At 43.7% G+C, this 25,805-nt stretch overlaps 2 protein-coding genes and 1 long non-coding RNA gene across 10 annotated transcripts in view; 2 read left to right on the forward strand and 1 right to left on the reverse strand.

The window, feature by feature from the left end:
- The window catches only part of LOC125752269 (uncharacterized), a 20,647-nt gene extending 17,511 nt beyond the window's left edge, over window positions 1-3,136 (forward strand). Inside the window, exon 3 of the long non-coding RNA XR_007401343.1 lies at window positions 2,435-3,136. This is a non-coding gene — a long non-coding RNA (uncharacterized LOC125752269). The remainder of the gene's footprint in view (window positions 1-2,434) is intronic.
- Window positions 1-12,362, reverse strand: part of LOC125752268 (uncharacterized) — a 25,826-nt gene extending 13,464 nt beyond the window's left edge. Inside the window, exons 1-3 of one of the 2 annotated variants that reach the window (XM_049092441.1) lie at window positions 12,171-12,362; window positions 8,793-8,928; window positions 6,986-7,244 (exon numbers count right to left, since the gene is read on the reverse strand). In XM_049092441.1, coding sequence (XP_048948398.1) covers window positions 7,212-7,244; window positions 8,793-8,928; window positions 12,171-12,340 — 339 coding nt within the window. In that variant the 5' untranslated portion in view covers window positions 12,341-12,362 and the 3' untranslated portion in view covers window positions 6,986-7,211. Of the gene's footprint in view, window positions 1-6,985; window positions 7,245-8,792; window positions 8,929-12,170 lie in introns of those variants that run through there. The other variant, XM_049092440.1, reaches the window with a different exon arrangement.
- Window positions 12,347-25,805, forward strand: part of LOC112658709 (sine oculis binding protein homolog) — a 162,624-nt gene continuing 149,165 nt past the window's right edge. For 6 of the 7 annotated variants that reach the window (XM_049092434.1, XM_049092437.1, XM_035697997.2 and 3 more), the window contains exon 1: window positions 12,347-12,748. In XM_049092434.1, the coding sequence (XP_048948391.1) occupies window positions 12,653-12,748 (96 nt within the window). In that variant the 5' untranslated portion in view covers window positions 12,347-12,652. Of the gene's footprint in view, window positions 12,749-15,384; window positions 15,510-25,805 lie in introns of those variants that run through there. The other variant, XM_049092438.1, reaches the window with a different exon arrangement.

The raw sequence follows: 25,805 nt of genomic DNA on the forward strand, positions 1-25,805 counted from the left end.
GGTGCAGAGGAATTAGAGAGAGGCGGTGAGATACAGGATATTTTCAGAAGTCGAGCGGATGGGATGTGATAAGCTATTGTTGGATCTAATGCTATTAGGTGTCACTTCCTTTTCACATCTTCAACCGTAGCGTTTTCTCAAACTGACCACCTGAATTCTTAAAGTGCTTTAAAAATATGAATTACTGGTCTTCACATGTAGACGATCTACTTCAACGTGTCTAGGATGGGGAGAAGATAAATCAAAACTGGACTCTACCACTCCACTTACTCAATGAGCTAATTAGAAGTGTAATTATTATTTTTGTTGTTGTTTTGCAAAAGAGATAGTTATTATGCAATGGGCGCTATTATCTAAATACTCATTTCTTCACACATACACACCCTCTTCCTATTTAGACAGTTACCAATTCCTATGGATTCTGTTTCTAAGGTAACTCTAAGAATTCCTCGCAGCCTCACTACTGCACCAAACCTAAGCAATCATTTACTTCATCTTGAACTACTGCAAGCACCTCTCATGTAATCTCCTACCTCTGGTCTCTGCTTCTGCCTTTTACCTGCTATCTAGATGGTCTTCCTATCCCACACTTACAATCTTATCACCTCCATATTAAAAAAAAGACTCGGTGGCTTCCTAGGATTCTCAGAAAGAAGTCCACATGCTTCAGGATAGTACTTGAGGCTACTGACAATCTGGCCCCATTTTCCCTTTGGATTGACCTCGTAGCTCCCTTTAATGCACTCATCCTAGGCACACCAAAATTTTCACTCTTCCCTTACCTCTACTTGTACTCTCACGTCTTGGCAACTTGTTTCATATTGTTCTTTCTGTCTAGCGTGCTGTTCTTCCTCCCACTGTAACCTGACAACATCCTACACATCATCGTTCGAGGCCCAACTCAGCTGGCTACCATCGTTGTCTCCCTCACCCAGAATTAGTCGTCCTTTTTTCTTAGTTCTCATCTCACTTTTAAAATACCCTTATCATTTATGTTTATGCTCACGGTGCCTAGTGGTGGGCATGCCCTTAGTGGGCTCCAAAGAAAATGTTTACATGAACACAATTTATTTCCTCCTCTTTACTCAACTTATGCAATGGAAAAAAAAGGCAAGCTCTCATTGGAAGTTTGGTTAATTAATGTACATGGAACATAAACCCTGGGATCTGTACACATTTGGCACAGTCTAAACCCATTGCACTTTACAACCACACATAGTGGCATTAATAATTCGGAGGCATTGCAAAATCTTCACAATCCAAATATTTTATTAAGAATTCCAGTGGCAAGGTCTGAAATATAAAAGTTTGTGGGTCTTTTTAGAGGCTTAATCACATTTAGTTAGAAATTGAAATGAACAAGAACATTCTATTCCCTAAACATTCTAATTAATTGATGTTTAGCATATGAGTTACTAAATTTGTCTTTTCAGAGTTTGCATTTAGAGATTGCAAATAAATCTATTAGAATGAATTTCTAGGTCAGTCAGGTTTTGATTTGCAATATTTAATGTTTGCACAATTTCACCTATGTCTGACCTTTCAAAATTATTTTAACAGACCTACATTTACTTTCCTAATGGAATGATTTGCTACAAAGTGGCTACCGTGGGTAGTCTGGAAGGACACTGTAACTTTCTTTTGGCTGTCAAAACCCATCTGTTCTTATGTTTGGGGAAATCCATGGAGTGTGATGTTGGGATATAGGACCTTACCTTCCTGTGGAAGCCAGAGAGTTTGAATCTCAGTCTCCACTGGAATATGCCAATACCTGGCAGTAGACTTTCCCACCCAGGCCTCCCCACAAGATGAAGGAAGAACCTCTGGGACAGCTCCTGGGGGATCATGATGTCCCAGTGGTGATTCCTAGAAGGTGTTGTACAGCAGAGGCAAGGATGGTGGCGTCTTAGATAGTCTTCCCATGGCCTGGCCTGCTAAGTCCCTGGGCTCCTGTCAGTTTTCCTAGTCTCTTGGGCTCTACGAGTTCCCTTTCCTCCAATATTCTTTTTTTTTCCTTTAGACAGAGTTCATTTTTATTCCTCGAAAGCAAGAATCCTTGCCAGTACCATTGGTGCTGCAAGGCAGTAGAGATCGTTCTAGACTCTGGAGTCAGGCTGCTGGCCCACTCAGTCCCAACAGCCCTCCGTTTCCTCATCTGTAAAACAGGACCCAAAAGAAATATTGTGTCAACTGTGCCAGGCCTGCATACAATAATATCTGTAAAGTATTTTGCACAGTCCCTGGTGAATAAAGAAGCAGTCAATAAATAGTAGCTTTTGAATTACTGGATTCTAAGCAATGATCCATGTGTTCAGGCCACAAAACTCTGCTGCTTACCACATAAAAAGAACACCCCAGTGCGCACTCTGTGTTCAGTAATACACTTGATTCTTTCCCATGCTGGGTTTTTATTTTGTCTTGCTTTGTTTTCCAGCTTAGGACTTTAGTGCCTTCCCAGACTGCATATCCTGGGACTTTCCTGGGGAGCGCAGCCTACAGTCACTGTACCTGGATCTTCTCTCGTCTATACCTGTTCTATCCCTGCCGGCTCTCTCTCACTTCGAGAATTTCAAAAGGAGATCAGCTGCACTAAAGACCCAGTGTTTTCACATGGAAAGGGCAAAACAGAGTCAAAGTGACAGTCCTCCTTAGCATGTGGCATACCAATTTAGTAGCTTTAATGGACTTAAACAAACAAACAAATGCACAGCCTATATCCCAAGACTTTTTATGGAATCCTTCATTTATCTACTTAGCTTTTGATGAATTTTTTTTTCTTCCACTGAAAAGTATAATGTCCTCTCATAGTTAAACTGTGGAATCTTTTCCACTCAACTTCCTCCCTCTGGGATGTAATAAAGAGACAACTTATGGCCAAACAGCACATTGGAGACAAATTTCCTGTGAAAGAAAAATGTTTTTTACTACATGTAATGTTTCTCAAAGGAGGTGGGTCAAAACACAGATATCAATCCTCTGTAACCATTTACTGAATACCATATTTGGTTTGAGAATATTAAAATGTAGTATGTTATTTCTGAAAGGTTGAGTGTTTTGTTATAGCATTAGAGCTGTTTTCCTCTTATAACTGCCATGTATATAAATTAAAATAAAGAAGAAATTAAAATTATTCACCTAGCGGCATCCTCTATTTTCCCAAGAAAAGTTGGTAAAAGGGCTGAGCAGAAAGGAGCAGAGTGTCATGTAGGTGAAAGGATACCTCACTCGACCTGGCATCAGTGGACTGTGGACTTTGATGCTCAATTGGCCACTTCCTAGTGTGACCCTGTGCTCACCCTCACTCTTCTAAGACATGAAATGGGGACAGTTATGCTCTCAAACATGGTTGTGAGAGATAAATGACATTGTTTGCAAAATACATGGCTCATAGCAGGAATCCATCACACGATAGTCAATGATCTCACTCAACAGGATTGTCAGAGGTCTAATAAGTTTAAAGGCATTTGATTATTTGTCTAAAGGGAGTATATTATTACAAGTCAATATTAGTATCTATATAAATCAAATAAAGAGAAGAGTTCTGATTTCATCAATGGATATCATCGAGGAAAGGCAATGACAATTCAAGATAACTTGATATCAAGTTAAGTTTTACATTTACCAGAATTTTGACTGTTGAAAGTGTTCTATGTTTAAGTTGGTTTTATTATGATATTAAGGCTATAACCCCAAAGAAACTATTTTTGTTTGGGCAATACTATTTAGATGTTAAATAATTAGGTAAATAATGCCCCACAGTTACTCCAGGAGTCAGAAAACTCCATTTAAAAAAATTGCTTAGGGATCCCTGGGTGGCGCAGTGGTTTGGTGCCTGCCTTTGGCCCAGGGCGCGATCCTGGAGACCCGGGATCGAATCCCACGTCAGGCTCCCGGTGCATGGAGCCTGCTTCTCCCTCTGCCTGTGTCTCTGCCTCTCTCTCTCTCTCTCTGTGACTATCATAAATAAAAAAAAAAAAAAAATAAAAAAAATAAAAAAAAAAATAAAAAATAAAAAAATTGCTTAAAAGCAAATTTGAGTTATAGAATAAGTATCGATGTAAATTATATGTATCAATGTAAAAACCTTAGGTTTTTACTACTTGTAAATTTCTTTACTCCCATATAACTGAACTCAGTCTCTGTTTCATACAGCTACTGTGCTAGGAGGCAGAAAACCTCCAGATAATCTAAGTTGATTTGGTCTTCTCTTGTGCCCACCCCCTGGACTTTTCTCACTGGGCTGGCATCTCCATGGCAGGGGGGGTGGGGTGGGTGGCATTTACCTCTCAGACATAGTCACCTCTCCAGCTGGCATCCTCTGGGCTGGAAGTCTTCATCTAATCAAACATTTTGGGGCAGGACTACTCTGGTCCTGCAGTCCCTCAGAGTCACACCTCCTCCATTCTCAGCCATGCGTGAAACACATAATAATGGTGAGTGGAGAGTATTTATGGCTACCCCAGGACCTCTGCTCAGGCTTATTCATACCACTCTTCCTATCCTCACTGCACCTGCCTGCTCTATACTGGGCTGGTTTGTTCTACAAGACTTGCTGTTGTTTCGGGCTCTACCTTGAAGGGAGAGAGACATGAGTCATCTCTGCTTTCAGCCCTCTGTCTTCATATTCCCCAAACCTAGAAAGTGGAACCTGATTGTGAACGTACAATAACCTCCTTCCATCATCTAAGCATCTTTGCTCCTTCTTTATACCAACCACACAGAATTGTGATCTGTTTTTTGAATTGGAGAAACTTCCTTTAGCTTGTCAATTTTTTTTTTCCTGAAGCTACTTTTTATGGCATAAACTTTTAATCTAAATCCTTCAGGTCAGTGGGTCTAGATACTCAAAATCTAGACTTTTTGAAACTCTGAAAAAATGTTCTTTCAAACTATCTTTTTCTGCCTTGAATTTCACGATTCCATTTTAAGTCTCAAAAGTCATGGACAATTAACTCATATTTTTCTGTGAATATATCTTATAACATCTTTACTCTGAAGCCATGGATGCCCAATGAATGAAGAAGAGCATGGGCTAGAAAGGAAGTAGCAAGTATAAACAAAAACGAAACACTTATTACATCAAAATATTACCTCACCACAGATGGAAGCTGCCTTAAACCCTGAGCTAGGTTCTTCTTAGTTTCCAGGCCTAAATTATTTTCTAGTTAATGGCTTGGGAGACTGACTGTACAAATGTGCAGTGGCCAGGACACATGACAATAGAACTCTGACCCATCACTTTGGAAGCAACTAACAAGAGAAGCCAAATCACCTCTGCCATCATCAGCCCAGAATGGCTGGGACTTGGTCAATGACTGCCAGCTTTCGGATTCCTTACCATACTTCTCCCTTCCAACTTGGGACCAGGCTAGAGAAAGCTAAATATGCTCCCCAAACTAATCACATAGGATGTCCTGCTTCCAGTTGGCCCACCTTCTAGTTAGCATCTAGTTTCTCCATGCCAAAAACTCTCCATCAGAATATCGCTTATATTTCCTTTTATTTTCCACCTATAAAGCTCTCCCACTCACATGCCTGCCTTTAAGTCTCTGCCAAATGCAGGTGATGGCGGCTGACTTTCTTGCACTATATAAACAGGCTTTGTTTGTTTTCTTTTGAGTGATCTTCATTTATTTCCATTGGCTTACTACAGATAAAGTGGTTATATTCAAATATATACATTGATAGTGGAGTCAAAAATTTTTTGACCATAGAGATGCTTGGAGTAAATAAATACTGGGCTTTGATCTCATTTTAATTCAATGGATAAGAATTAAAAATTATAACTCAAATTAATCTTTTCCTTGAATTGATAGGTATTAGTACACTTGCCTCAATGGGTACAGTTGAAATGTTCTTGAAATTGTACATGAAAATCTCATTTTTTGTAAATTAAATTATAACATTCTAGCAAATTGCTATTAAAAGGGATGCTGGTGTACATCATATTGAAAAACGTAGAATGCTTTCATTATGTAGGTGATTATTCCTCATGTGTCAGGTTTCCTTAAATTGTCACATATCTCTGTGAGCCTGTGCATATAAACCTAAGGCTATTGTAAAACGATAATGATTCTCAGAAGAGCAAATAATACATATTTGTCCAGAGAAATTTGTGCAGTCTTGTTTTAGTTCACTTTAATGAGTAAGATGTGGTCCTAACAACACTCCAAAATGTGACTTACTATTCTTATTTTACATATGAGGAAATGAAGGCCAAGGTAAAATGACTCATTTAAGCCCTCACTAAAGAAATGAAACCTCTTATTGTGCAAAGAAACTTGAGTCTGTTTGAAGCTACTGGCTGAGGGACTTTTTATATACCTGTGACTGATAAAAGGCCCTCATTCTTCTGAGAAGGTCATGGTCTTCACCTTGACACCATGGCAAAGAGGACAAGACTGTTCTTGGAACAGCAAGAAGGAAGGAGATCCCCAATCAGGGGTGTGCCTTACTGTGTTAACCTGGTGTATAATGTCAGAGCTAATGATGGTCAGATGAACCCCGTATCCAAATAGTGGAGCCAGGAAGAAACTCAGGCCTTCCATGCAAAGGAAGGTTTCTTGACCCTGTGCCTCTGTCCATGTTGCTTTTAGAATAAGATTTGGATCCTTATGATGGTCCACAGGTTCCATATAATCTGGCCCTGCATTTCTCTTTCCCTGCTTCTCCCATTACTCTTTTTGTTCTCTACACTACAGATACCTTTCCATTTCTCAAACATGCTCAGCACATCCATTCTTCAGCTCCTTTAAAGTTCTAACCAGAGGGATGCCTGGGCGGTTCTGTGTGTTGAACGACCATCTTTTGGTTTTGGTTCAGGTCATAATCTGGGGGGTCATGTGATCCAGCCCCAGGGGATCTGTGGCAGGCAGCAGCAGGGACTTTGCTTGAGATTCTCTCTCTCCACTTCCTCCTGCCCACATCCCCTCCCACTTGCACACACACACACACACACACACACTCTCTCTCTCTCTCTCTCAAATAAATAAATATATCTTTAAAAAACAATTCTAACCAGAATACTTTGCTCCATGATTCCAAGCTCTCTGCGTGGACAGTTCCTTCTCATCTTTCCCATTTAATATGAATTTTTTTAAGATTTTATTTATTTATTCATGAGAAACGCAGAGACACAGGCAGAGGAAGAAGCAGGCTCCCTGCGAGGAAGACTCAATCCCAGGACCCGGTGATCACGAGCTGAGACAAAGTCAGACGCTCAACCGCTGAGCCACCCAGGTCTCCTGAAATTTGTTTTCATGAAGATCTTTTATTTTAGCTTAAACAGAGCTCCAAACCTTGCAGCCTACTACAATTTCTCTATCATATTGTTCTTTTGTTGTCTGTGTCTAAAATTACCTTCCTTATTGCTTATTTGCTTGCTTATTGTCCCTTCTCCAGGCTATAAGCTTTCTGAAATTTGGAGGCTTATCTATTGTTTTTACTGCTAGCTCCCAAGCACCCAGAACAGTGCCTGGAATACAGCAGGCCCTCAGTATCTCAGTATATATAATGAATGAATAAGTCATGAATCCTAAGTGAGAATATAATGATACATTTTTGCCCATTACCCATGAAAAAAATGAGCTGAGTGTTTTGTGTATGATTTTAGGAGATTCCAAAACTCTAGAAACTCATCTGTAGACCCCTGGTTAAAGCCCCTGCGTTATAATTATGCTGTTTCAAATGTTTTTTTTTTTTAAAATTGATTTTGAACTTTTGTTCTCTGAAATTAAACATGAAAATGAACTTTGGAAGTATGTTTTAGATAGCATATAACAAATCACAGGCCAATTGCTGCTCGTTGGTTTTGAGTAAAAAAGATCCCTGATATTTACATTAATTGATCCTAAATGACCATATTTCATTTAAAAATTATGCCTTGGGGTATATGTTAAATGCTCCCCCATATCCAGTTCTTTTCTCCTTTGGGGAAGATGGGAGAATTAAATTTCCCAGCTTCCCTAGCATTTGGACAGAATCATATGATTAACTCTAGTTAATGGATTGGAGGCAGAAGTGACATATGTCACTGCCAGGCTGGAGCATTTAATCGCTGGTGAGGTCCCCTGAAGATGTTCCATCTTCTCCTACATGGAATCACATGCTGGCATGGAGATGCCATGCCAAGCCATCACACAGAGGACAGTTGCTCTGGAGAGTCACACAGATCTTCAGGAGACTTTGTGTGAGCAAGGAGTATAATAAACATTTGTTGCTTTAAGTCCTGACATTTTCTGATTTGCCATTGCAGCATAACTTAACATAACCAAATACACCACTGATTGGAGAATGTGTTATTATTTTATATAATATTGGGGGGGTGGGAAGCTGTCATTTATAGCTGTAAGAATTCATTGTGAGATATATCAACATCTCGGAGGTGTTAAAATGTGAAAAATCCATGGGGCTTAGATTAGATAAAATACAGATATTTAAAAAGAGCTTATTAAATCAGGTTATCACTCCATAACTAGAGTTGGACAGAAAGTTATGGACTCAAATCCCAATCCTTACCAGCTTGTGACTGAATAACTTAGCTTGTGTAAGTCTTAGTTTTGCCATTTGTGAAATGGAGATAAAAGATGCCTTAGAAGGTTTTGTAAATATTAAAGGAGGTAATTCTTACCATGTGTTCAGCATAGTAATTACATATTTTAGTCCTATATTTGGTTAGACCACAGAGCTTGTTCAAGATAAGCATTAATTTCAAACTTTATATCGGAAAGCCTCTTTGTAGGTTTGTTATTATGTCATACAAACCAATCAGCAAATAGTTATTAATTCCTTACTAGGCACGAAGACTGGGCCACTGCGTTAGGTGTTGTTAGAGATAACAAAGAAGCAGATCTATCCAGAGGTCGAGGGCCTAAGCCACACCATCCTGGAGTTTTCCCGTCTTCTCTCTGATGTACTTTCCAGGTGAATCTGATCAGAATGAATATTAAGAGAAGCCTTAAAGAGTAAAAGTCACAAAAATATACCCGAGGGGTGTATGAAAGGTCATTCCTATACTTATCTTGGTGACTGGCAGGGGTAGTAAAGGGAATATTGAAGCTTATTTCTACGTCTAGGGCCTCGGATAGTGGTGCGTGGGTGTGGGTGTGGGTGCGCGCATGTGTGCACGCTGGTGGCTGGAGCATAATGGTAAGTCATAGCAGTGAAAGAGTGAATTTTTTGAGATGTAGGGATTGTTCCTACTTCCATAGGATTCGAATCAAACAGACTGTATAAAGTTATCTACGGAACGTTATTAGACTCACGATACATCCAAATTCATAAAGCGGCAACTCTTGTTATAATTGTCCTCATGTATAGTACATTTGAAGAAACCTAAAACTTGCCCTTAACAAGGTGTGGCAGTCATTAGTTCTGCAATTCATTCTGAACTAAAAGTTCCCCTACACAGGCCATATGAGCTTTCATTCTGTCACTGAAGATATCACTGTAGATTCTAAGACAATATTCCCACCTCAGTTTCCTGGGGGACGTATGCCTGTGAAAGAACAGGTGACTGATTAATATCACTATTTTTATTAAATGAGCCATTGCAGAGGAAGAAATTTTCTTTAAAGGAAGTATCGCTGCCTCCAAATATGACTCTGGGCTACAGTTCACCTTTTCTGTTTATTCTTAACTTGTGAAACTGTATCTTAGGGCTTTGGGTCTATAACTTGTTATTTGATATCAAGTGAACAACAGTGAATCGATTGTAATGCTTCTGGCACCAAAGGAAGCAGAGGGGGACTTAAATATGTTTCCAGAAGACAAAAAGCTTCCCTTTGTATATACTTTACAACATACGCTTCCTCTGTTTTAGAATATTCAAAAGGAAGAAAATAGAAGTTTCTAACTACCTGTCATTAAAGACCGAGAGGACAAAACAGAGAAAAGGAGCTACCTCCGATCCACGTATTATTTATCAGATATTTTGGATGAAATTCAGATTGAAAAACCAAAAAGACCCGCTCTTCCTCTCTCCCTACTGGCAACAGCATTAGGATGCTATTCCTCACTGAGACAAACACCCACTTTCACATGTTGGGGAATGTTGTGTCATTGTTCTAGGAAAGGGGAGGGCGTAGTGTTAGTGCAAACAGGTTTGGGGCTCCTGTCCTCATCCTTGCTGCCTCCTCTCCTCATCCTTGCTGCCAGGGTCGTTGTAGGTCGTCTGTGAGCTGGCTAAGTCCTGACTTCCCAGAGGACTTGGGCTCACACCTGGTCAACCTGGGTGCACTCCCAGAGGTTGCTGGAAAAAAATCTTGAATAAAGGGATGCCTGTACCGCAGAGCGCTCCCTAAAAACTCAGCAATCTTCCTCTCTTGACTTTTTCTGCCCTAGATAACCGCCCCGGGATCTTAACTTTTTTTTTTTTTTTTTTTTTTCCGGGCAAATGTTTTGCTTGGACCCCTTGCAGGAGCAGAGTCTGATTCCGCCTCGCTCTCTCTGGCCTGGGATCCGGCGAGCCACGCAGGGCGGGGTGCGGCTTCCCCTCGTTGCCTCCGCACAGGGCCGAGAAGAGGCGAGAGGAGGTGCTCAGCTTTCTTGGATACACTTCCCCAGGATCTGTGATTCGGCATTTCCGAGACAGAATAATGCTAAAACGCAAAATAGCCACCGCAGAGGTGCTTAGCCCTGCCGGGTACGCTTCCAAATACCTCTAATTTGACGTTTCAAGAAGCAAAACAATGCTAACATGCAAATTAGGCAATGCGATACCCAGAAGGAGCCTCGCTTGACAGGCCAAACAGATTTTAATGGAAAGCTGACTCATATTCCCCAAACCGATTCATTCAATCTTTTAAGTACTTAAAAAAAAAAAAAAAAAGAATTGTGTAATTTTAAGTTCCACCACTGTTATAATGAGCACTCCATAATAACAAGCGGTGGAACAATGGACACCCCCATCTCGCATTGTGTCAGGTAATTACGAAGTGTCGCGGCGCGGGAAAGGGGACCGTCCGCGTGTCCCCTGCAGCGCGCGAGCATTCGGGGCTGCGTGTCTCCGCGGAGCACACACACTCCTAACCGCTCACGCCGACCGCACGCGCAGTGCGGGCTCGGCCCCAGGCGTGGACCGTCGGGGCCGGGGCGCGGGCGGGATGGGGGGTGGCGGTGGGGGTGGGGGCAGCCGGGCGCGGGCAAGTCGCCGGGCGGGGCAGGGAGGGTCCCCCAGGACCGACCCCCTCCGCGGGACCCCGCGCTCGCAGCAGCACCCGACGCTCCGGAGGTTAAACCCGGGGCACTGGGGCAAGGGTGCGCGCGGGGTCACAGGGTAAGGCTGTTACTTTGCAGTGAGACACGTGTGCGTGCGTGCGTGTGTGTGTGTGTGTGTAAGGGAGAAGGAACTGGAGGCACGAGAAAGAAGAAAGAACAGGGGGCCGAGGGCCGGGATGTCCTACTTCTAAGTGGTTCGTGGAGAGGCGAGAGCAGGGGTGGCCCGCGCCGCGCTGGGGACCGCAGGGACCTCTCCGGCCCCGAGGTGGCCCCCGGAGGGGAGCGCTACCCTGCGGCTCCGGGGGACGTCGGGCTGCGGGCTCCTTCCCCCGAGACCCCGGCGCTCCACGCGCAGGGAAAGCGGCCCCGGGCTCCTCGACCTCGGGTCCCCGCGCCCTCGCACCGCCCCACCTCCTCCCGTCACCCCCATTCATCCGCCCCCCCCCCCCCCGCAGCAGCAGCGGCTTCTAGGACGGGCCCAGGAGCCAGCTGCGGACCCTCGGAGCTAAGGAGAGGGGCGGGGGTCCGGGCGGCCCCGAGGTGGCCCCGAGGTGGCCCCGAGGTGGCCGCGGCCAGGCCCCGCCGCGGAGGAGCGGGCGGCCGCGAGCAGCCCCCGGGGCCGCGCAGCATCCGCGCGCCCAGTGACGGTGAAGCCACGCCCGCCGGGAGCGGGGGCCGGCCCGCCCCCCGCCCCCTCCCCTCCCCGCCCCTCCCCCGCCCCCGCCCCCTCCCCCCGCGCCGGCCCCCGGCCCGCCCCCGGCTCGGCTCGGCTCGGCTCGGCTCGCGGGAGGCGCAGGGCGCCGGGGCTGGCGCGCTCTCCGGGGCGCAGCGCACTCAGCTCGGCGCACGCACGCCCAGAGCAGCTCTCCCGCGCCCGGCCCTCGTCCCCCTCGGCCCCCTCGTCCCCCTCGGTCCCCTCGGCCCCCTCGCCCCCCTCGCCCATGCAGACGGACCGAGCGACGGAAGATGGCTGACGACTCCACGGGGCACCGAGGATGCAGCCCGGCGGCGGCGGCGGCGGCGGGAGCGGCAGAGGCAGCGGCGGCGGGAGCGGCAGCGGCGGCGGCGGCGGCGGCGGCGGCGGCGGCGGCAGCGGGAGCAGGAGCGGCGGCGGCGGCGGCATCCCCGAGCCTCCTCGAGCTACCTTTCCCGGTGACGGCCACTGACGCCCTCCGCCGCTAGAAGACACCCCGCTTCTCCGGCGCCCGCCCCCCCGCCCCCGGGCCCCAGCCCCAGCCCCGCCAGCACCGCTACCTCCGCCGGCGTTGCCTCCATCAGCACCACCTCCGCCGCCACCGCCACCGCCACCGCCACCGCCACCGCCGCCTCCGCCTCCGCCTCCGCCGCCGCCGCCACCGCCGCCGCCGCCGCCACCGCCACCACCGCCGGCGGCGGCAGCAGCCATTTCATCTCCGCCGAAGCCAGACACAAAAACATGGCAGAAATGGAGAAAGAAGGGAGACCTCCGGAAAATAAAAGGAGCAGGAAGCCGGCTCACCCGGTGAAAAGGGAGATCAACGAGGAGATGAAGGTACGTGCGGACTGCGGGGCCCGGGAGGCCGAGCTCCTTCTCCCGCGCGCTCCCCCTGGGCCGCGGTGGGGTTTGGGGAGGGGGCCGGGGAGCGCCTGTCAGTGCCCGCAGGATGCCCTGGGAGCCTCAGCTCCTCCTCCAGGTGCAGAGCCGAGGCCAACTCGCGGGCTGCATCCCCGGGATCTGCCTCCCTCCGGCGCGACGGGGGTGGGGGGTGGGGGCGGCCGGGGAGCCGCAGACGCTTCGACCTCCTGCACCCCGGGTTGGCACCGGCGCGTCCCGGCGGGAGGCTCCCCCAGGCGGCGGGGGAGTGGCCCCCTCCCCTCCCTCGGGGAGCCGCGCCGCGCGGGTCCCTCCAAAGTTAGGGAGCTGCGGGGCCGAGGAGCCCCGGAGCGCTCGGTGCCACCCTTCCCGCCAGGCGCCCCGGCCGCGCGCGCCCCGGGCTAGGCGGCTGCGAGGCCGTCGCGAGGCTGTCAGCGGCGCGGCCCGAGCGGCCCGGGCGGCGGGGTCGGGGGCTTGGGTACCGCGTCCACGGCCGCTCCTCGCGCTCGGCTGCCGCCGCCTCCCGCCCGCGTCCGCGCGCTCCGCTCCCGAGGCGCGCAGCCCGGGGCCAGCCCGGCCGGCCGGAGGGGCGGCCCTGCGGAGCGCCTGCCCATTGTTCGGGGAGGCCGGCCCGGAGTCCCGGCGGCGAGGCCGGGCGCCCCGCCAGGCCAGCGGTGCTCGGAGGTGGCGAGCGCAGCAGCCTGGCGCTCCAGCTGTTCGCGTCGGGAGCGATTGCACAAGAGCACCGCTCAGCTCCGGACACCCCCCCCACCCCCCCACTTATTTTCCATGAAGTTGAAGCTTTTGCCTGGCGAGGATTTCATTCTGTGTTGATTTCCACGAGTCTCCCTGGATTTAACACACACACACACACACACACACACACACCACCCAAACCAAAACCAACAATCGTGTGTTTTTCCTTTTGTGAATTACAAGCAAGTAGCAGTTTTCAAGGCGGGGGCTGGGGGGGGGGACTTCAGTGTTTCATTCAGCAGCCGTCCTGGTGTTCCCCCCACCCCCACCCCACCCCACCCCCCATCTTCCGCATAGAATCCTTAACCCTGCCAACTAGACTTGGTCAGCTTGGCAAAGTTTGCGTTTAAAAGACGGACTGGATGAAGATGGCACGCGAGTGGATCGAATTTATTGCGTTTTGACGCTTTCTTGTTCAGGACGAGCATCTTCTGGGAGAGTGCCTTCTGTGAGAACCCCTGTTTAGAAAGGGGCACATGGGTCACACTTGCTGTATGAGTAAGTGCCGCCTAGGTGCATCTGTTTGGCTTCCCTTTCCCCCAGAAAATGTCTGTGGCGTTTGGAGATTACGGAGTTTTTATTTCTGGGTGAGGAACTTAGTGCCTGAAAGCATGAAGTGGTGCAGCACCAGTCCGACGAGAGTTGAGGGAGATTTGCCTTGGAAATCAGTGCCATTCCTTGTGATGGAAACCACCATTGAATTCAATAATCGTTTTTTAGAAAGAGAGACCAGTCGGAGTTTTTGTTGTCTTACAATGGGGGTGGAATTCGAACAGTCTACAATAACCATTCTTTCTCACTTACCCTTCCCTCCTGTCCTGCATTTCCAGATTACTTTTCCATTTCATTTCAAATTGGGGGTGGAGAGAGAGGAGAGAAGTGAAGCCACTAGGAAATCACCGTGTGCACTGGCCCTTTAAAGCACTGCCTAATGTGATCTATATGGATGGCAGCTTTTAAGTTTCATAGGTTCTAGAATTACAAATTAGCTAATTTTAATCAAAACATGTGAAATGTTATCCCGGCTGGATATAAAGGCTGACTGTGCTCAATGCTTGGGGCTCGCGTTGTTGACTTTGGCTGCGGGCGCACTCCGTGGTTTGGGAGATAGTTGTCCTTCTACAGTATAACAGATGTTTGTCTGAACTGGTGAGGAAGAAACAAAAACAACATTGTGTGAAGGGGAAAAATTACACAATTTTTAGCCAATGCTGCAGGACTAAGTATGGAATTAACCTTCGTGCACAGAATTTCCTCTTTTTTTAAAATGTTATTTTTCTTCCAAATCACCACCTACCATTTGAAGTTTTAGCCCTCATCGTTTCTGTGCAGAGTGTAGTGTTAAAAAAGAAGTTGTACGCAGCAAATAATTCGGTTGCCTGGAGGACTGGGATTTTCTGTCTGGTTTGGACCAACGTACGAGAGATCCCGGCGGAAATCTTCAGACATGTCAGTGCACACCATGCCAATATGCATGAATTCCCTCTACTAGAGGAATTGTTTTGTAGATATTCCTCTGATATAATAGCACCCAGAGTCCTCATCTGAAAAGTAATTTCTCAAAGTCAAACGGTCGGAAGGGTCATTTTGAACTCATTAATATTTTTTGGGTTTTAATATTAATAACCACATCAATAAACCCCTCCTCGAGCCTCATTGTATTATTACCCCGAACCTGAAGCGTAGAGTGACATAACAAGTTGGTTGCCCTGTATTAAAATATGTGCAACAAAATGTCACCGAGAACACAATGTGGCCTTGTGCAGCTTCATATCGGTGCCGCTGGAGCTGCCTGGCTGTGTTTGCCTTCATCTGAACGGCTTTCATCTGGACCAGTGTAAACTAAACCCTGGTAAGTAATCACTGCCCGGCAGAAAGAAAGGAATGTATACAGCTAGCACGGCCTAAGCTGTAAAAACGGAAACCTGAACCCCCACCGAGGATCACATATCAAGGCTTGAAGGTAGGGGAAATGAAAGGGGGAAAGAGGAGAGAGCGAATGGAAAAGTCAGCCTGGGAAGTGGAGAATCAGGAGGAGGCCCCCCTAAGGGAGATTTGGCTCAGGGATTAGGGAATTTTATCATGGTGTACAGTGACCTACTCAGGTTTCAACACTGGTTGGATCAAGTTGCTTCTCTGTGAGCTGAAAGAAAAAGGACTGGTGTGTATGTGATTTTTTTTTTTTTCCCCTTCGGGTAATAGAAAGGACATTGGTACAAGTGTCTATTTTAAGTACAGCAAATGCAGGGCACTGAGAATGAGCAACAGAATCACCTCATCATGAGGCTTTCTCCAAGATCTCCTGATTGAGATACTTACATATTTATTTAAAAACGGCTGGAGAAGACAAACTGGCTGAGGTTTAGCTGACACCAGTAATGGCATTGGAGATTGTCTTCATGTGGCTGCGAGCTAATGTTGGTGGCTGTTTCACTAGATCAGATATTGAGTTACATTTTCGTTATCACTGGTTTAATGTGCATGGCAGTTGTAACAAATTTAAATTTGATACAATATAATTTTGTGTGTGAAAAGTACATGACTTGGCATAGCTTGCTTATAGTGTAGTGAAAATATCTTCAAGTAGAAATGCTTGTCTCATTACGACCTTTACAATGTTTCCTTATCTTTCCTTTTCTTCTTCCTCCTTCATCCTGGTTTTTCTTGATTAAGGAGCCTTCTTACTTTGCTGTATTTACAATAAGTATGCATTATTTAATTGGTGACCAGTAGAGACGGTTTAAAAAAAAAAATTAGATGGTGAGGCAATTTACATTTTGACTATTTTTGGTTTCTAAAGTGAATACTGTGATTGTATCTAATGAAGACATATTAGTCTTCAGTATACCATTAGCTAATACGTATCATAATAAATGGATCTTAGGAGGGACTCCGAACGTATAGAAGGGCTAATTCATTTCAGGAGTTCATCTAGAGCATGGCAGATATAATATAAAAACTGGTTTGTACTATAGAGTGCATAAATGCAAATATGTGTTATGTGTAAATATAGTTGTACCTAAGGGTATGTATTTCTGCACACATAGACCTTAGTGAATATGATTAGTGGCTACCAAAGAGTAATGCAACTCAAAAAGCCTACACTATGAGTAGAGATAATGAGTCAGATTTTTATCTCTGAAAGTGCTTTAACAAAACCAGTGTGATTAGATCAAGCACTCTGCCCTGGAAACTTTCCTAAACAAACCATAATTAATGCATTTACAATGTTACCTCTTTATCAATTGTTAAACTACAGGATAATCCATGTTAAATGTCTTAGGGTCTCCTTCACTGAAGAACTTTTCTGTCTATAAATATTCCCGGTAAGTAATTTGTACCTAAAATTATGCTTCAGTCCTGATGCCTAGAGTTAGAGTCACGCACATCTGTTAGAGTTTAGTAGTAAACTCACCACAAGATTTGCTAATTTGGTTTCTGATGGTCTCCATTTGGCATTGAAAATGACCTGTGTCAACTGCATAGACAATAAAACAAGTTGCAGAGCCAAGCTGGTGAGTGCAGTGAGATAAATAGGTTTCCATTAAGAAAAAAAGAGAGAGAGAGAGAAATCACAGCCTGGAAAAGTCAGCATGTTCAAGGTTGAAATCAGCTCATTCCTAAAACAGGTATATTTTAGGTTTTGCTCTGAAACTCCATCCTGATGTCAGACACAGTTAAATCTCAGGAACCTAGAAAGTGGGCTCAGGACATAATTCACAAATTATGTCAGACCTCTCTGCCAAGTGGTGGCCTCAGGTGTGCCACGTGGCAGGGCTGGGGACTACTGTCAGCTGGGACATGGTCCTTACTCCTTGGAAGCTGGGGTAGGGTATTCCTGGGCCCACCAGCTCTGTCCTCCACGTTGCTCTCCGTTGTCCTGCTCAGGGCTCCAGTCCAAACCCATTAAGAGATAGTGGGGGCGGGAGGGCGCATGGAGAGCTATGAATTCTGCTCAGTTCAAACCAGGGTTTTCTGAAAAGAGTCTCTTTCTCCGTCCGGGAACCTGTGAGTGCGACAGAGCAAGATTCTCCAAGCCTTATACAACTCGCAGGTTCCAGAGACGAGGAAATGGAAAGGAACCACTCCACTTCCTCCTGAATCTGAAATAAACATTTGAACTAGAAGAAAATGAGTCTGACAGACTCATTCCCTTCTGCGTTTCCTGCCTCTGTGCTTGCCAAGCACTGCTCTGGGAAGCCAAGCCCTACTCTCCTTGTGTGAAAGACAGACTCATAGAAACCAAGAGGTAACAGAGTTTTTAAAGGAAAGTCAAAAACGGCCTCAAAAAAAGGGGCAAATATCAGTGAGCACAAGTGATTGTCTGAAAAAAGGAGAGTTGTAGGGAGAGCTAGTGTCATTTTAAGGTGACCATACTTTTTGTACCTTCTAGGTAAGTGTCTTTTTCATTAAGAGTCTTTACGTGTCTGTCTCTCTTTAAAAAAATAAAAAAAATTATTAGAAGTAGTAGAGAGCAGAACATTTAAAAAGCTCTGAAGTCTCAGACTTCCTCTTGTGGAATGGGAAGTCAGCCACACTTATACTCTCCAGCTAATAAGATTATTGAATATTTTCCTAAAAGAGAAGGGATAGTACTGGGTAGGATGAGAGGAAAAAAATACTTTGTTTTTGATGGTGCCAGTTGAAACATGTAAACAGACATGAAAGAATGTGGTGAGTGAGATTTGCTGAATGTATATTTTAGGATCTGTAGACTGATAGGTATTAGTATCTCTTATATAACCAAAGGGTTGTGGAACTCTGTCCTGTTTTAAGGCCAGTGGCTTTGGCAGGGACAGAAAAACAATGTAACAAGTCCTGGTGATTTTTAGGGCAGTTCTGCGCAGCTGTGATTGGACACAGCTGCACAGAGCTGCACACCTGCCTCGCTTGCCACAATGTTAGCCTCAGGGCTGGAATCCACAATTTCACAGCGTTTGACCTTCTTTAGGACATTTGATGTCCTGGGCACAGATTGATATGTGGGGACATAATTGTCTGCTCTATGTCACAATAAGACAGTAAAGCAACATAGGTTTATATGTGGTTTATATGTGGAAACACACAATTTTGGTTCCATATGCCAGTTAGACAGCCATCCCGTTTAGAATATATCAATGAGAGAACAAACAAGACTTTCTCCTCAGGCCTGCTCCAGGCCAGAGCTGGATTTTAGCGTTACCATGTGCCTTCTGCCCTTACGACTGCGTTGTAATCATGGTGGTGTGGCTGAGAACAATGCTGCAAAATGATCCAAATGGAGTGCAGTGTCCATCTCTAAAAGATTTCAAGCTAAAAGGCTGTAATTCAGGTAAAAACATCGGGGCTCCATGGGTACAAATCTAGTACAAATCTAGCTGCTCTTATCATTCCATGCATGTGGATAGCCTTCTAATGGGTCATCTGTGGGGTGTGGCTCGTCCTTAGGATACCATCTGATCAGTGGGATCATGAATGTGGAAATACTTTGTAACCTGTAAAAAGCTCTTCCAGTATTTCTTTTGCACTATATAAGTTTTGCCTTCCGACCTTCCTTCGGAACTCTAGACTCATAAGGGTCTGTGTTAAGACAGATGACTTAGCCTCAACCTTAGGCCAGATGTGGGGATAGAGCTAGAAATTGACTTCTAATCAAGTTCGGCAAAAGAAACCACCTCTTTTCTGCAGATTGCTCTCTCACCCCCTTTTAAAATCTCAATTAGCGCATTCGTGGCCGCTTGATAGAAATCTACCTCGGAACACATGGAGGTGAAAAGGGAGGTAAAATATTTTCCAAAAATAACCATCAATCTATCGTTCATAATCTTAACCAGCAGAGATACTAGCATTTTTTTTTTTTGGTAAATTGTTTAGGATTGGGGGTTTCCTTTTCCTTTGAAAGTATTGCTCATAGGCTTCACTTTCATGGACAATGTGTCAGAATGTTTTGAAGTTAAGTCGTGTAACTGGCAGATCCTTTTTATTGTCATTAGGACTGTGAATGTGGCTGACATGGTTGTCTTTAAGAAGACTATGTGTTAATTAATTTCTAATTAAAATGATTTTTTAATTTTTATAAGGATACGTGGACACAATAGAAGTGGTTGAGGAAGCAATACAAATAAGCTAAAAGAAAAACAAAGCCTATAATTTTCCCACCCAGACACAGTTACTATCAACATTTTGATATATGTCTTTTAATGCCCTTTTCTATGTGTGATATAGTTTTTTTTAAAACAAAAATGGTCTTCTAATATACTAACCTTCCTTTTTTTTTTTTCTAACCTTCCTTTAAAAACTTAATATATTGTTAATAGCTTTTCATGGCAGTAAAAATTTATCTACAGTATATATTTTAGTGGCAAAATAGTATTCCATTTTAGTCATTCCCTGACTAAACTGTAATTTATTTAACCAGATTTCTATTGTTTGGCATATAGTTTGTTTCTAAGAAAAAAACACCAAGATAAACATTCCTGAACATGCATATTTTTGCACACATCTCCTTAGAATAGTTCCTTCAGTGCTGAGAAATAAAATCGCTGAATCAAAGGGTATGTACATTTTCAAAGACTTTTACTGCATGCAGTCAAATAACCTTTTCTAAAATTTGTATGGAATTTCCAATACTAGGAGGCTGCTTATTAACACTGGATATTACAGTTCTTTTAACTTGTACTTATTTTATTTTATTTTATTTTATTTTATTTTATTTATTTATGATAGTCACACAGAGAGAGAGATAGAGGCAGAGACACAGGCAGAGGGAGAAGCAGGCTCCATGCACCTGGAGCCCGACGTGGGATTCGATCCCGGGTCTCCAGGATTGCGCCCTGGGCCAAAGGCAGGCGCTAAACCGCTGCGCCACCCAGGGATCCCAACTTGTACATATTTATTATGAGAATCAGTTTCCCTGAAATTTGTTTGATCGTTTCTCTGTATTCACGCACTTAAAAAATATTTGCGAACCAAATGTACTAGCACATTGACTGAGTATATTCCAAGTGCTAGGCATTGTCCTAGTGAGGCATGGGGGAAATAAAAGGTTTCTGCCCTCAGGTACCTTAAGGTATATTTGGGAAGGCAACAATACTAAAACCAGGACTTGGAGAGAAAATTGGAATTATGATTGTGGGGCGAGAGAGGACAGGGCTTTTCCCTCATTTGAATGAATGATTGGGAGCTCTCTGAAAAACTTTCTGCTCTCTTGGTTAGGATACAAAGTTGAAAACATGTCATCATTCAGTTTTATGAGGACTGGTAAGAAAGAAATCAGTGATACTGACCTATATTTTAACCTACCTATGTTTTAAAGATTAATTATGAATTTATTTTTTAAAGATTTTATTTATTTATTCATAGGAGACAGAGAGGCAGAGACATAGGCAGAGGGAGAAGCAGGCTCCCTATGGGGAGCTCGACGCAAGACTCAATCCCAGGGCCCCGGGATCACACCCTGAGCTGAAGGCAGATGCTCAACCACTGAGCCACCCAGGCTTCCCTAAAGATTTATTTTTTGATTGGGGGGGGGGAGCAATGAGCACAAGTGTTTGAGGGAGGGGCAGAAGGAGAGGGAAAGAGAATCCTAAACCAACTCTGCACTGAGCATGACTGGGGGTTCAATACCATCATGACTCCTGTAGAGACCAGGAGTCGGACGCTTAACTGTGCCACCCAGGCGCCCTGGTACCTACCTATATTTTAAAATCTGTTTGGTGTTTTCACAATAAAATCATTAGTCCTTTTTGAAGACTTTGAAGCGCTTGCGTTTCAGAAGTATTGTGAGAATTTGTAATTATTGCAATTTTCCAAGTGTCTTGAAATCAACTCTTTTTTACCAGTAAAATGCTCAATGAAAAATCATTTAGACTGAACTTTGACATTTGTACAGTACCTCCAGGCAAATAAGGAGAGAATCTAATGAATGTCCTGGGAATTAAGTTTCAATAAAAATAAGTTTTGCCAATATCAAAAGAACTCAGAAGGAATGGGGAAATTGTAAAATTTCCAGCCTTTCCATCATCTTCTGTGACCTATTTTTTTTTTTTTTTAATTCTAGGAAGAGCTCATGCTTTCAAACTGAATGTTAGGAATGTCTTTTTTCCTTAGGAGCTCTGGAAGTGAGAGAGAGGGATTGGAGAGGGCAAGGAAGAAGTATAGGGGTAGATATTAAAAGTACAAAGCAATTAGAGGCTTCTGGGTGGCTCAGTCAGTTTAGCGTCTGACTCTTGATTTTGGCTCAGGTCAGGATCTCAGGGTTGTGAGATGGAGCCCCCCATGTCAGCTCTCTGCTCCATGAGGTGTCCGTTTCTCTCCCTCTGCCCCTCCTCCTGCTAATGCAACCTCTCTAAAGAAGTATATAAAATCTTAAATAAAAGTACAAAGCAATCAGAATCAGATGCAATGCCTCAAAAATTATAAAATGGGAATATTACATTTTAACAGTGAATTTTGAACATCACCTCCCCAACAGTACAAATAATTAAGCAGAATGGAGGCCAGTGATCAAATCCAAGAGCAAGTAAAGTGAAGTTTTAACATAGGTAGATAGAGACCCTAGTGGGAAAGCTCTTTATATGTGAGGTTGACATCCTGTGTAGTATGATTTCTTTGCAACTCTTTGGTTGCCACAATAATGTAGTTTCTTTGAAATTGCTGACACATTGGTGGAATTGATTATAGAAAGAGCACTGGTACAAGAATCAGAAGATCAGTGTTTTTCTTCTGACTTTATTGGGTGATGTCTCATGCCTGTCATTTACCTTCTGGATGCTCTCATTTTCTGTTGTAAAATGAGGGTATCATATAGGTTCACCAGAAGTTTATTGTGGAAATCAAATACCCAACTTACAGGGTTATTGAAAGGAAGAAGAGAGTTAAAGGATGTGGAAACACTGTAAAGTGCTGTAAGAGTGTTAGACATTATCATTATAATTATAGTGACCTATTTTCCAAACCCAAATTGGACCACATGGTATGAGAGAGAATTTTTGTGCCACTTCCAAGGGTGAGAGGCAGTCTGCAAAATGCGATTCAGATGCCAGAATATGGAAATTTCTGGCACAATTTTGATGGTTTATGGGAGCAATGATAAAATATTTGAAATAGTAACTGTTCAGTAAAAGTTATGATGTACGGTCACGATAATAATGATATTTCTTTGCAAGAGGTACTTAATTTCTTGTGTAAGAAGTTCTTTGATTTCACAAAATCTTACTTATGGGAGGGACCTTAAGGGACTTCAGTTTCCCACCCCGTTTCTAGACATTTGCTGGGTGAAGATTTGGGGGGAAACAAATTTCACTACCTCCCTTGGTACAGTAACTTGTCTTATTATTGGCCGTCTTTACCTCCAAAATCTCTGCAGTTTAACTCTTACCAGCTTTAAAAAAACATAACATACATGAGAAACTTTTGTAGGAAACGAATACTTTTTTCTAAAGATTTTATTTATTTATTCATGAGAATACACAGAGAGGGGAGAGAGAGAGAGAGAGAGAGAGAGAGAGAGAGAGAGAGAGAGGCAGAGACACAGGCAGAAGGAGAAGCAGGCTCCATGCGGGGAGCCTGACGTGGGACTTGATCCCGGGTCTCCAGGATCACGCCCTGGGCTGAAGGCAGTGCTAAACCGTTGAGCCACCCAGGCTGCCCTGGAATAATTTTTTTTAATAAAAAACTCCTTTTTTAAGGGTAATAATAATAATAATAAAAAAGTGGAAAAAACAACTGCTGGAATTTTCTACCAGAAGGATTTAAAAACCCTTATGGGTCATAAACATTAAATTCATTTCTCCTAGAATATGTTATGTTTCTTGATGATAACTGCAAAAATCCATTTCATTTCCTTTGGCTTAGTACCATAATGAGCCCATATGATATCTAGCATCAAATTCTACCTAGCAATTAAAAATCTTAAATTATCTATTCCTTGGGGTTCTTCGATTTCTGAATACAGTAGTGTATAAGACAGAATAGTCTATGTCTCATGCTACAGGAAACTTTTGTGTTCATCTTCTCTTTTTTTCCTATTCTCCTTTCATGAAAGATTTGAGATTTATGGCTTGAAGGTTTATAAGCCTTTTGTTTTCTGCTTTTGCAGTCATATATCAAAGCTATTAAGGTGTTTATTTTTATTTTCACTGACAAGAAAGGGAATGTTTTAGAGTTTATTTTCATTGACATTTATAGTAACTTGAAAACCATGGAATAGATCAAGTTCATATTGATTGTTCCATGAAGCCTCTGAGTTTTCAGCACAAACCGTAAACTAAGTGATGCAGTTAAGATGCCCCAATAATCTGAATTTGATGTTAATAATCCAGTTAAGGTTTCAGTTTTTACCCTACTGTCTGAAACTTCTGGATTCCATCCCTGACATTGGTTCTGAAAAGCTGAATGGATTTGCAGCTGGACTAAAACAAACAAATCTATATCCTTGGCTGGAAGGTTGTTCCATGAATTATGCATCTGTAGCCTTTTGTGTCACTTCAGAGGTTAGACAGAACCGGAGAGAGAGGCGCCCTGATACAAATAGTCTAGAGAGTTGGATATGGTGGCCAAGAGTTACTATGCAAAAGATTTTCTGTCTCGTTGGCACAGTTCTCTGGGAGATTGGGGCAAATAGCATATAGACCAATAGGATGGCTTGAACTTGGCTTCTAACACTGTTGGGAGTTGGTGTTTTGATGTAAGGTGTAATCCTTATCCTTGGAGATTTCTGCTGCCAGACCACTGATGGAGGGCCTCAATTTGTGTGCTTAGCGACTGTCATTCTCTGGTCCAGGCGCTCAGCTTAGTGAAAAAAATCGGGTGTTAGGGGAGACTGACGCCTCATTAAGGGGATCTCTTTTGATTGAGTAGAGCAGCATTTAGCTGAGTCCTCCTCAGTGGTATTCCAGAAGTTGCTGAGCTTATTATACATATCGATCATATCATCTTTGTGCATTCATGAAAAGAATATCTATTTAATGTGGATGTGACCAGCCATCAGAGAGAATAAATGCCTCACTAAAGCTTGATATGGCTGACTGTTGGCCTTGTGGATGGAGCACTGAATCAATCCGGCTAGATTTTTTAAAATTGCTGTACCGTCACAGATAGACCCAGTTGGAGCTCTGAGCTTAAGTGGGCACTAAGCAAAGAATCTAGCATTCTGTGGGTGGTTTGAAATGCCAGGTTTGTTTTTGTGGAGTCGGTAGTATAATATCTTTTCTTTTTTATGCAACCCCTGCTGAAATCTAAAGTCGTGAAATTCAAGAGAACAGGAACTCACACGTTGAGGCCATGCACGCTCTTGGTTTAGCCTGGGTGCTTTGTTTCAGGTATATAAATTATACATCCCAGTGTAATTCGGAAATGACAGCTTCTAGGGAGAATGAGAAAAGGCTCTTTGAGCCACAGAGAAGGTTAGAATATATGATTTTTCTAGGAAGTCTAGGAAGCTCAGGATCCCTTGCCAGATAGAGATTTTTAAAAAAACAACAACAACGATAAATTCATCAATATTTATTAAGCCCATATTCTGTAACATAGGGCCCTTCTTTTTATTTTTTAAAAATTTTCCCCAGCTTTATTAAGATATAATTGACACATAACATTGTGTAAGTTTCTGATGTATAATGCGTTGATTTGATGTATTTATATATTGCAAAATGGTTACCAGTATGGCACTAGCTACCACCTCCATCCTGTTACGGTTACCACTTCTTTTTTGTGGTGAGAACATTTAAGATCTACTGTCTTAGTAACATTTGAGTATATGATACAGTATTATTATATATAATCATCATGCTGTATCTCTTATCTCCAAACTTGTTAATCTAATAACTAGAAATTTGTACCCTTGGACTAATATCTCCCCATTTCCCTCACCCCCGAACTTCTGGTGACTACCACTCTACTCTATTTCTCAGAGATATTTTAAGGCACATGCAAGCATTAAGATTATTAATACAGCTTCAGATCCTGTTTCCAGATATAGCAGTTGATAAGTTCACCTGATTTTAATGCCTTAAAGCTGTCCAGCTATTCCCATTATTTTCACAGTTTGCTATCTATAATAACAACAATAACAATACCTTACATTTATATATTGATTTATAGTTCATAAAGTGTTTTCAGGTATTATCCAAAACCTGGACTGATTTTTAACCTTAAAGTTATTTGGTACTTTTTATGTTACTTGTCAGAAGACAATCATAGTGACCTCTGATTTTTTTTTTTTTTTTAAGATTTTAATTATTTGTTCTTGAGAGACACAAAGAGAGAGACAGAGACCAGG

Source organism: Canis lupus, chromosome 12 (genome assembly GCF_003254725.2).
Source record: "Canis lupus dingo isolate Sandy chromosome 12, ASM325472v2, whole genome shotgun sequence".
In the NCBI taxonomy this organism is placed as follows: Eukaryota; Metazoa; Chordata; class Mammalia; order Carnivora; family Canidae; genus Canis; species Canis lupus.